General features: G+C 43.0%; 2 protein-coding genes across 2 annotated transcripts in view; one reads left to right on the top strand and one right to left on the bottom strand.

The window, feature by feature from the left end:
- The first annotated feature begins 909 nt into the window (after window positions 1-909).
- Window positions 910-2,492, top strand: LOC134197967 (signal recognition particle 19 kDa protein-like). The gene is made up of 5 exons (XM_062667321.1): window positions 910-1,188; window positions 1,252-1,327; window positions 1,507-1,578; window positions 1,645-1,756; window positions 2,347-2,492. Exons 1-5 carry the CDS (start codon window positions 1,136-1,138, stop codon window positions 2,490-2,492), a joined length of 459 nt encoding a protein of 152 aa, XP_062523305.1. The 5' UTR covers window positions 910-1,135.
- The window catches only part of LOC134197966 (ankyrin repeat domain-containing protein 13C-like), an 11,337-nt gene continuing 1,282 nt past the window's right edge, over window positions 2,446-12,500 (bottom strand). The window contains exons 5-17 of the mRNA XM_062667320.1: window positions 12,338-12,420; window positions 12,215-12,276; window positions 10,710-10,756; window positions 10,560-10,644; window positions 9,768-9,835; window positions 9,576-9,615; window positions 9,467-9,517; window positions 9,321-9,400; window positions 4,818-4,884; window positions 3,583-3,611; window positions 3,419-3,519; window positions 2,960-3,063; window positions 2,446-2,674 (exon numbers count right to left, since the gene is read on the bottom strand). Coding sequence (XP_062523304.1) covers window positions 2,645-2,674; window positions 2,960-3,063; window positions 3,419-3,519; window positions 3,583-3,611; window positions 4,818-4,884; window positions 9,321-9,400; window positions 9,467-9,517; window positions 9,576-9,615; window positions 9,768-9,835; window positions 10,560-10,644; window positions 10,710-10,756; window positions 12,215-12,276; window positions 12,338-12,420 — 847 coding nt within the window. The 3' untranslated portion in view covers window positions 2,446-2,644. The remainder of the gene's footprint in view (window positions 2,675-2,959; window positions 3,064-3,418; window positions 3,520-3,582; window positions 3,612-4,817; window positions 4,885-9,320; window positions 9,401-9,466; window positions 9,518-9,575; window positions 9,616-9,767; window positions 9,836-10,559; window positions 10,645-10,709; window positions 10,757-12,214; window positions 12,277-12,337; window positions 12,421-12,500) is intronic.

Genomic DNA, 12,500 nt, shown 5'->3' with positions numbered 1-12,500 from the left:
CTGACAGACAGACGACAGACAGATGACAGACAGACAGACAGACAGACAGACAGACAGACACACACACACACACACACACACACACACACACACACACACACACACACCACACACACACCACACACACACACACACACACACACACACACACACACACACACACACACACACACACACACACACACACACACACACACACACACACACACACACACACACACACACACACACAAGTAGACAACAAATCCATCAGGCACACAAAAATCAAACCTTGACAATCTCAGTCACACGAAATAGAACTGCCAGTAAATCACTCACCCGCCCAGTAATCCCCGCTACGTATTTCCGCGTGCTCGTCTATTTCATCCTGTAAACCATCATCTTCACTGTTCTCCTCGTACAACAGATGCCGCCTGGCTCTAGTCGACATCCGGGAACTCGCAATAATTTGTCCTTTCTTCTTCAGTATTTATTGCGTAAAAAATCAAGCACACTACAAACAAATCACCCCTCCACCTAACATGTTAAATATTAAATATTGTTACTGTTCTCTAGATATCAGCACCAATCAAGTGCAGTTATAAATCACGTGATTTAAACGCCTCGAAATCCCGTATGTAGGATGTCGGCCAGTCGGGTCCTTCTTCAATCGTCTCTACGGTCGAGAGCTCTTCAGTCTCTGAGGCTAAGAGTTGATTTTCCAAATGGTCCTGGTCAGGTACGGTTGTGTTGTCGTCATGAGGCCTCTTAAACGGTGGCATTGTTGACGATTTTTTTTATTCGTTTTAGAGCGTGCCGTTTCAGTCGGAGAACAAGGCGAGACTGTTTGTTGTTATCTTCGGGTATTGTGCATTTGGTTTCTCTCTACCGCTGATCGCTACGAAGTTCCAACTGGCGAAGAAAGCGTCATGAGTGAAACCGTGACATACGGGACAATGCTAACTGAGTGGACTGCGTGTTCTAGGCGTTGTGTGTCTCGTTGAGAGTCTAGAACCTTGTGTATAGATATCTGTCCTTCAACGTTTGTAGCCTCAATATGACAATACGATATAACAAAATATGCAGTGTGGTTGTTTGCGTGAAATTTATTAGCAGACTAAGTTAACGTGCGTTAACCTGGTGCACGTGACTAGAAATGGCAGCCGCTGCTGATATGTATTTACCGTCTGATCCTTCTGATCCGAAAAGGTACGTCGTTTTGTGAACGCGTCTTTGTATCTGATTGTATCTGATTGTATTGCTAACGTGCAGATGGATATGCATTTACCCATCTTATCTCAATTCGAGAAGAAGCATACCAGAAGGAAGGAAAATACCCAAAGACAAGGTGTACACATTACACATCTTCTCTGTCTATGCATACGTGTGTGTGTGTGTGTGTGTGTGTGTGTGTGTGTGTGTGTGTGTGTTTGTGTGTGTGTTTGTGTGTGTGTGTGTGTGTGTGTGTGTGTGTGTGTGTGTGTGTGTGTGTGTGTGTGTGTGTGTAACACTTCATCAATTTTATAGGCTGTGGACAATCCAACATGTGCCGAAATCCGTGATGTCTGCATTAGCCTTGGTCTGAATTGTGACGTAGAAGTAAGTACTTCGTTGTCGTTTGATCCGAGTGAGATTGTCATGAACTCACGACTTTGTGTTGCTAAGATGAACAAGCACTACTGTCGAGATTTATCACGAGATCCAACATTTGCTGGTCGAGTCCGTGTACAATTAAGGAATGCAGACGGCTCACCGAGCAGCGAACAATTCCCTCACAGTAAGACATATTATAGGGATGCATCTCACAACTTTTGTATTGAAGGGATGCATCTCACAATACATTACACTTTGTATTGAATGGGTGCATCTCACAATACATTACACTTTTGTATTGAAGGGATACGCATCTCACTATACATTACACTTTTGTATTGAAGGGATGCATCTCACGATACATTACACTTTTGTATTGAAGGGATGCATCTCACTATACATTACACTTTGTATTGAATGGGTGCATCTCACAATACATTACACTTTTGTATTGAAGGGATACGCATCTCACTATACATTACACTTTTGTATTGAAGGGATGTGCATCTCACAATACATTACACTTTTGTATTGAAGGGATGCATCTCACAATACATTACACTTTCGTATTGAAGGGATGTGCATCTCACAATACATTACACTTTTGTATTGAAGGGATGCATCTCACAATACATTACATTCTTGTCATTCAAGAGATACATCTCATAATACATTGGACTATTAGAGAGATGTATCCCTCAGGACACACCCTGATGTAGCTCTGAGCAACGTTTGTCAAACACTATGTTATCATTTCACATTCTTTTCAACTAGGAAAAGCACTTTATCAGTACATTGGATCAATGATACCGAAGCTAAAGTCTCGTATAAGCAAGCAAGGTCAAGCGACAGCCACAGTTGAGGACACCTTAGTAGCTTCTCAACAACCAAAGAAGAAAAAGGGAAAGAAGAGGAAATAATCGCCATCTAAAATACCATACTTATGCACAGTCATATGTATAAATCTAATGGTCAACAGTCATCGTAAACTTTATAAGAATAAATAAGCTTTACTAGCTTCTGCTAGCATGAAATCAATCCACACATTGCATATTAGAGTGCCGCATCGATGTCAGACATCAGGAAATCTTGAAGGGTCCTCCTATAACAGACAGTTGTTGCATTAGACTATTGTATTGGAGGGATGCATCTCACAATACACTAGACTGTTGTATTGGAGGGATGCATCTCACAATGCACTAGACTAGTGTATTGGAGGGATGCATCTCACAATACACTAGACTATTGTATTGGAGGGATGCATCTCACAATACACTAGACTGTCGTATTGGAGGGACGCATCTCAAAATACACTAGACTGTCGTATTTGAGGGATGCATCTCAAAATACACTAAACTGTTCCACTTCTTCTCTACTCACAGTTTACCTTGTAATCTCTGGGAATAAGGAAAATATGTGCTGGGATATCATCTTTCACTACAAAGTCTTGAAACGTTGCCTGAGCCGTGATAGTTGGTAACACTGGGATTTCTGCATGAACACGAAAGGGACACTTAAGTACAGGACTGCAGTGCATGCAAACTACTCAACAGTCTACATCATCAGTGTGTTTGTCTGTCTGTCTATCTGCCCATCTGTCTGTCTGTCCATCTACCTGTCTGTCCATCTGTCTGTCTGTCCATCTGTCTGTCTGTCTGTCCATCCGCCTGTCTGTCTGTCTGTCCATCCATCCATCCATCCGTCTGTCTGTTCTGTCTATCTGTCTGTCTCAGCTTGTTTGATCATCTATCATTATAATCAATCTAATGCCAGCCTGTCTATCCCACCATATGCCAGCATGCTACTCCCTCATCATCATTCCACAGTCACACCATACTAGCATCACCTGCTTTAACAGGAAATCCTGGTGGAAGCCGCAAGTCCACAAACTCTCTCAACTTGTTGAAGTGTCTAAACGGAGCAATAATCTCTAGCAAATCCAACAGCCTGCAACACACAACAATCAGTATTACCACTACCATAACATACAGACAAAAAGGCGACGCTAACATGTGAATGGCAACCGGAAAATCGTCACACTAAATGAAGAGAAAAGAAACAACCACAAGTTACCACAAAGGAAATACTTCTGTCTGAGTGCTGTCAGTCTGTATAGAGTCAGGTGCAGAGTCAGGTGCACATTCATTGTCTGTCCACATAAATATGTAAATTGGCAGACTGACTACAGGCTTCCTTCCTTCCTCCATCTGACTACTAGTCACCTGTCATTCGTATGACATCACAGTTGGTACAATATGGCATTGATTGGTGTGATAGCTCTGTGAGAAACTGAAAAGTAAATACTTGTATGTAAATTTGGAATTTGGGACTGCAATTTCCAAGATATGGCCAATGTCATGTGCACTGTCTCATCACCCGTATTGCGTGTGTGTGTGTGTGTGTGTGTGTGTGTGTGTGTGTGTGTGTGTGTGTGTGTGTGTGCACGTGTGTGTGTGTGTGTGTGTGTGTGTGTGTGTACATGATGTACTTAAAGGGGAACTCGCACACAAAAACAAGTTGCTCTTGAAAAATAGCCTTGCTATTCGAGAAGTTCAACGGTACCCTAGTCGCTAGCCAAAGCAACGTAAAGGAGAAATCGCTTTTCGAATGCTCTCAGACAAAGGGGCATAACGTCACTGAGGTCGACCTGGATCATTTCATATTGGAAAAATCTCGATTAGCACAATGTGACTGTCTACATCAAATCGCTTGATTGGACATTCACCTTCACTGTGAAGTAGGTACAGCTTCATAGCAATGAGAGGAAAACGGTGGATGCATTCGTTACGACTTCTCGTGCGAGTAGGTCTGGAACCTCAAGGATACATCGCATCAACTTCCGCTTTGACGTGTAGTGCTGTAAAAAGACTGGAACAGGTAGGAAACTCTAACGCTCTTACATCTGTCATAACTCTACCCTAACCCGCTCACACTAGCTCTGCTTTGAAATCTCTCAAAAAAATCCGACAGAAATGGTTACTCTGGAATGTGGTCCGACTGCCTCCCTATTACCCTCAAACACAGAATCCACGCTCGATCAAATAGAAATCTAAACAGACTTCTTTCTCTGTTCCGGGCATGGTTACAACAAACTCTACAAGTCAACGGCATTACACAACCAGCTGCCAGAAATCCAGATGCTTGCCAATTTCACAAAAAAAACTCAAAACATGTCTATGCACCTGGTAAGTCATCAACACAGACATACACAAAGGAAAGCATCACGTCTTATTGAGTTCACTTACGAGAGCTATCGCCGCTTTGAAATTTCGTTTGTCTTCCTTCATTAGCATCGGCCTCCCAAAATGGCAGCTGTTGAAAAGACAAATTAACAGTTAGCATGACACACAACCTGAAGAAAACACTACCCAGTATTCTCACAAGACAATAACAATAGACGCTGACAGTCAGTCTGTCTGTCTCTTCATCTGTTCGCCTCTCCACCTGTCCATCTCTCTGTCTGTCTATCTGTCCATGTCTCTGTCTCTCTGTCTGTCTGTCCATATCTCTCTCTGTCTGTCTGTCCATCTCTCTGTCTGTCTGTGTGTCTGTCCATCTCTCTGTCTGTCTGTTTGTCCCCCTCTCCCTGTCTGTCTCTGCATATATCCATCTTTCCATCTCTCTGTCCATCTGTCTGTCTGTCTGTCTTTCCATCTGTCTAAGCATCTATCAACTGGTCTAGACATCAAACTGTCTATCTGTGTATTCCATCTCTCCATTGTTCTGTCACATAGTCAATCTGTCTATCCATCTGTTCATCGGGTTTTTTCAAACCACTATGCCTTCATCCATCTACAAGTCTGTCAACCTGTGACCCTCTTACAAACCACACATTCTAACAACAAATAGAAATAGTATACACTGCATGGCCAAGATATTCGTGCCCCACAGTGAAACACAAATTGCTCTCATTCCTCCACGTCTGTCAGCCATTCTGTAGCCGACGATAACTACAACACGTCTACCCTCATTATCTACAGACACACTGATTCACTCCATTCACTGTCTCACACTCATGTCCATCACACCACCACCAATCCCCTCAACTTCATTCCGCCCGTTGAAATCGTTCCCTCTCATCATAACATTAATTAAAGACACTCTGTCCAGGTGTCTTGCACGCTGGTGCCTCGGACACCGGATTGAAAAACATGTATACATGAAATCAAATCTCGAAATTAGAGAAACTTAGGACGACAACGCTGGAAAGACGTGATACCCTACCAGAAACTCTACATTCTTACAGCACAGAATTATTGGACTCGTAATACAGTAGTGGACAAAAGTATTTGCAGAGCAAGATATTTCAAGGGTTTTCAAGATGTTTGTTTTAACCTACTCTAATTTCGTAAATGTTCGGCATACATTTAATTTCAGCAATTTCGGCGAAGGGTCTGCCATGCCCAAATTAAATGTCCACCCAAATTTGAAGCCCATTCAAACGTTGGATCAGTTTCCTCTGAAACATTCAAAACAGACATTCCTAGTACTATTAGTATATGTACTGTAAGCACATTCATATGTTTGCCGAAATGAGTACAGTAGAACCTCGCTAATCCGGACCTCACTAATCCGAATGATCTCGGTGCCCTGCTTCGTGGGTCCAGATCACTAAATGCTCTTCAGCAAATGCAAGTTTCTGACTACTTTCAGTGTTGAATACATGTATTACTTGCAGTTCTGTGTAGTTGTTAGCTAAAGTTGTGTTGCGAATCGCCGTTGCGTTCTAAAAGTTTGCAGTTATGTGTTCCTGTACAACGTAGATCTTAATACGGGACTCAAGCAAAGTCTGGGTATCCGAGACACGGTGGAGGCTTTCGACGCTACGTGTTTCACTAATCTGAACAATTCACTACTTCGAACACATTAGTGCTGACAGTGCTACAGAGCTGTTCGGATTAGCAAGGTTCTACTGTAATGCCGACATACTGTATAGGATGTCTGTGCTTCACCACGTACCTTGATGTACTAGTAGTACAAACGTTTTGAGCTGAGCTGGCTTCAGAACGCAACATAAATATCATGGGACTTTGATACCTAAAAGCAAGAATTCGAACTTCCACACCGCATGTTGCACTAATCAAAAATGGGAAGGGGCTGGCTACACGAGACTACCTATGTACTGTAGTAGTAGTATAGTTTAGCACGCGCTGAATGATATGATATGCGTCTGGTACTTTCTTAAGTATGTGAAGGCTCCTGCAACCAACTTACGCCAAAAATTAATGTACGGCGTCATAGCGGCAACCTAATTTTGCCAAAATCTAGATCGCCGAACAGTTATGAAATTAGAGTAAGTGCGTTGGTCAGTAGTGACCTGACGAATAACTAGAACCAACATGTGAGAATAGAATGATATGAAATACTTCAAAACATCCCTCTGCCGGTGACAGGACTCAATACAGTTTTTCGAAACCGGTTCAGAGAATGCCATTTATGATTACTATAGTGTGTGAAAATGGACATTTTGACCTACAATAGTGCTAATTGGTACATAATTAAGTCTAAATCAGTTGGTTGTTACAATTTAATACCCCATACACACAAGCACAGCTCCAAACTGAGCCGAGCCGAGCCAAGCCAGCCTGGGCTAATGAAGCGAGCCAGCCCTTGTTCACACGACGTTCTGACAAAGCGAGCCAGCCGAGTTTTAGTAGGCGTGTCTCTTGGTGTGCACGCTAGATACAGACGTCGTCATGGAACAAGCTGTCTGCACTTACTTCTCGCTGGCACTAGAACAGTCTGTGGAAATATCGAGGAGAAGTACCGAGCATAGACGTCGACATCGTCTTCGTTTTGACAGGCACTACACAACCGAACCAAACCAAACCGTGCTGGCATGGCAACTTGAGGTGGGCCAACTCAGCACGGTTCGGTTCGGTTCGGTTCGGCCGGCATTCACACAACGAAACGAAACCGAGCCAAACCATCCCATACCGTGCTGACACAGTTACAAATGCTCGTGTGAATGGGATATTAGATTATCGTTACAACCGAGTTAAAATACTAAGTTTACATTACAACTTATCAAAGCATCTTCAATGCAAACAATGTTCCAACCTTTGAAAACAAACCAACTTACCAATAATTTATGCTCATATCAGCACTTATTTCCATTCTGTAGGCCAGAATATGATAAAAAAATCAACAGAAACTACCTGGCAAATACTTTTGTCCACTACTGTATATCACAAGTTTAGGTCGCTTGCAAACAGCAATCGCAAGCGATAGACTTAGTTACAGATCCTGCACGTGGAACATTAGCCTCGAATTTCCAGATCAGAGAGCATGCGAAGCGCGCAAACTCTAGTCTGGACCAAGTCGATACTAAAATGATTTCGGAAATAGCCTTCTAAGCCAATCAGCTCCTTACAACCGGAATGTCGGTTGTAAATTCTGATTGGTTTAGCAGTAATTGGTTATGCTAAGTACATTATTAAATGCTGATTGTGCGCGTGTGAAATCCTCTTGGGCGGCTAAGTGCACGCCAGAGCCGTGATGAAGACTCTGGTGCACGCACACATCTTACTTTTAGTTTCAGCTTCCGTTCTTCCATATTTTCAAGCTTGCGGTGACCGGACATGCACAGTAGCGTCGCCATCACCTTTGACAACGTCAAGTGGTAGTCTCACCAGTCAAGTGGTTAGACTAGCTAGCGGTCTGCCGAAGAATCAAAGAGTTGTGGTTTTATGTCGTCTACCAAAATATCGCTGTAAACATGGCAGACGTCTCTTCTTTGTTCGTGAGATCTCATGGCATTTACAAATGATATGTTGATGTGGTAAAACGATCCTACGCTGTTAGACTACCATTTAGCATCGCTTTTGATAAATACTTTCAAAATCATTTTAGTATCGACTTGGTCCAGACTAGAGTTCGCACGCTCTCTGGTCTGGAAGTTCGAGGCTAGTGGAACATGTAAAAAATACCGTTCAGAAAGTAAGTGTTCACAATGGCGTTTGTTTCGTGCACTTCAGAGTGCAATCAGGACAGAAACGGTGGAAATATCCTAGTCCGCAATGGCGTGCGAGTGGAAGCAGAACTGCAAGTGCCATGACAAATTGTTCTACGCAGAAGCTGTACAGTTGAAAAGAATGCTCCCACATTGACTGTGGTTCAATCTTCACACGTCTGTCACACCTTGGCAACAATCCTGTAGACGTAGACTACGTGATGACTACACCTAGCAATAGCTAGAGTAGCTATTGGTGCAATCCACATATCTACACGTTCAGGTTATGTAAACTGAACCGCCTAGCAAACACACGGTACTCTATTTCTTGACTCACAGCCTCCCGTTCCTCCAGTGTGTGTCTTTTTGTTTGCCTGTGTGTCAGTTGGTCTGTCTGTCTGTCTGTTTGTCTGTCTCTCTGTCTGGATTGCATTGCAGTAGAAGGGCATGTCTTCGAGTATGCACATAATCTGGACAGTGCTCCTCTAACCCAATTGTATCACATCGATTACACACCGGGCCACATCAGTCTGTCTGCCTATGATACCATTTAATCCCCCAATCGACTAATTAATCATATATTTGCACCTCCAACGACCCTAATTCCATCACTTACTTCGTTTTCAGGTCCGACCACATAACAACCTATCTCTCCGTCTCCTCATCTCATTCTAACTTTCATACTCTATTAGTACTCGCTCTCTCCTACAGTTACCCCACACACGTCATGCACACCATACATCACACGTCATTGTCTAACACATCGTCTACCATGCCACAACCGCACACAACTCACTCATTCTCCGCGTTCAAATACTCACAGAAACCAACGTTCACATGGGGAGGTGGCAACAGCGATTGCCGTCTCTCTAACGACTACCAACCACAAACCAAATTAGATACGCACACACAAACATATTGTCTGCATACAAAACAACCTACCGGCTCTCCGTCTCCATTAGTTTGGCCCTTTGTGAAGCTCTCGACGAGCGCCTATGAGAGGAACGTAAGTCAATTAGTATGGACGAGATTCGAACGGCGGAGTGCAAACCTTGTTTCGTTGTAGATCTTCCTCGGATAAGTGTTCACGCCTGAAATGCATAGAATGCGTGTAAGTGCGCGTCGTATGGCTTTGATGTTTCGGTTGTATGTCTGCCTGATGTAAATGCCTTCGATGTGAACTGACGGTTTGTGTGTCTCTATGGAAGTGAGGAGGGTGTGAGTGTGTGATGAGGTTATGTACCTTTTTCTTGTGACGACTGTTAGTCCGTGGATGTCGTAGACGTTTGCATCGAACAAGCCGACCTTCTCCTAGTTGAATGTGAACACTGTGTTATTGTAGGAAGACTGAAATAGCAGTCATACATGTGGACATACAAGTGTTACACGGATGTGGATGCGAGTAGACTACACACTGATGGCAGACAGACAAACAAATGAAAAATTGACAAACAGACAGACAGACAGACAGACAGACAAACAGACAGACAGACAAACAGACAGACAGACAAACAGACAGACAGACAAATGAAAAATTGACAAACAGACAGAGAGACAGACAATAAAAAACAGACAGACAGACAAATGGACAAACAGACAGAGAGACAGACAATCAAAGAACAGACACACAGACAAATGGACAGACAAATAAACAGACAGACATACAAACAAGAAGCAGACAAACAGATACACAGACAGACAAACAGACAGACAAATGGACATACAGACAGAGAGACACACAATCAAAATACAGACACACAGACAAATGGACAGACAAATAAACAGAGAGACAAACAAAGAACAGACAGACAGACAGACAGACAGACAGACAAAGACAAAAAAGACAGACACACAGACAGACAAACAAACAGATGGACAAACAGACAGAGAGACAGAGAGTCAGACAGACTAACAAACAGACAGACAGACTAACAGACAGATGGAGGGACAGACACTAGCTAAACATACGTACATGTATATACAAACCCATATCACAAATTTTCCAAGACACAAAACACATCAAATACCGACTCACCGTCTTCTCCGTCTTGAACAGCCACCCACATTGAGATCTCGTAAACGAGACGGGTTTGGTCGACATTTGTATAGACACAATATCACTGCATCAACAACAACAAACAACAATCATTGACAATAACAAAACCACAATATTAATAATCCTCACGTGCTCATCAAGAAATCAACTTCATCATCAAGATCAACTTCATCCAACTAAACACACACACAAGAGAATCAAGAAAAAGTGTAAGGAACATACCACACTATGTATACGTGAGAGAAAACTTCATAAATAGTCAGTTGTCATCAAAGTACAGTACCAAGATCTACTGTATCACAGATGGAAAGTAAATATCACTCGTGGTTATGAACATTTCGGCGGTTGACAGTGTTTGAAAAAGTCTTCAAGTTGACTAAAGCCCAGTTTACAGTACAATGCTGGCACAAGCGTCAGTGTCACACTGTGAACATGTCAGCGTCCGCGATGCTCGCACGATGCTAGGCGAGCGTCCACAACGCTGGAATAAAGAAAAGTTCTAATCTAGAGTCCTAGCCGGAAGTGACCCAGCGTCCAATGACATCACGTGCTCATTCTCAACCAATCGAAAGTCAGTCACAGCAACTGGACATATCGAGATATTCTATTCATTCACATGGCATCGATCATTGATTCGTGATATAAGTTTTCATTGTGTGTGTGTGTGTGTGTGTGTGTGTGTGTGTGTGTGTGTGTGTGTGTGTGTGTGTGTGTGTGTGTGTGTGTGTGTGTGTGTGTGTGTGTGTGTGTGTGTGGTTTTCCCTGTGTTTGGCAAGTTCAGTCAAAGGACTACAAGGACCTAAGGATGAAAGAAAACGCTTGAAACTACGGCACAGCAGCAACAAAAGCAAAACTTCGTCGTCCATGTCTGTCACAAATACACTGTACACACGTGGTTACTTTGCAATGCCAGACAACTGTCGCAGTGTGTTCTTTGTGCGATGGACGCTCATCAGACACAAAACTGTGAATGGTACAGCACCAGTGTCTTCGCTGGCACTCATGTAAGCGTCCTTTTCAGCGTCCAGGACGCTCGCAGGACGCTGTGCCAGCATTATACTGTGATCCGGGCTTAACTGAGTTCATGTGATGACCAAGTGAGGTTGCCATCCTGATGACTAAAGTCACTCAAGTTGTGGTGGACCCAATACATTTGTCTATGCTGTAGAGTAGAATAGTGAATTACTCGGGTCAGACTGTGAGTGACACCTCTAAGTCCTAGGATTTCATTCACTTGCTAGAATAATCAGTATCATTAGTTGATATCAATAAAATATATGTAAAAGTCCTAAACTCCTTGACAAATAAAAATTTTGTGAGGTTGTCAAGATGATGACAACGTCTGACGTAAAATTTCAAACAGAGGGTCCGTTCATTGTCTCTAGTTGCCACGTACAACATAAAGAAAATACTGCTCAGTGATTGGGTCATACAGGAGGCATGGCACATTCCTGAAGCGTAACAGACATAGTCAGCCAGTCAGCCACAAATGTAGTCCACACACATAAGTCACTTGATCCCTATGCATTTTGAGTAGCTACTCATCAAGTCTCCCAACTTTTACAAAGTCCCGTCTGTTAGGACTCATAGCTGCATTAGTTTATACAACACATACTGTCCTAGTTGCATCTTACATGGCCTTTCATTCGTTGGTAGACTTTCAGTTCGTTGTCCAATATACAGACAGCACAATGACCTGATAGAAACGTGACTGATAGAGTATGTGATGGTGTGATGGCTTGAGCAATGTCGCTTACGTTGAGCATCGCCGTTGAAGAGGAAGCTGAGATTGCCGCGTTGCCATTTCATGTCGGAGAAGTCGACGAGCGTCGTGTCCATTCTGTGGCAAATAGATATTAGACAAACAAATACACACACACATGCACACACACATACACGCACATGCACGCACACACACAC

This window comes from Corticium candelabrum, unplaced genomic scaffold (assembly GCF_963422355.1).
Source record: "Corticium candelabrum unplaced genomic scaffold, ooCorCand1.1 SCAFFOLD_85, whole genome shotgun sequence".
NCBI lineage: Eukaryota > Metazoa > Porifera > Homoscleromorpha > Homosclerophorida > Plakinidae > Corticium > Corticium candelabrum.
The sequence above is the reverse complement of the archived record's forward strand: the minus strand, read 5'-3'. Positions and strand labels throughout refer to the sequence as shown.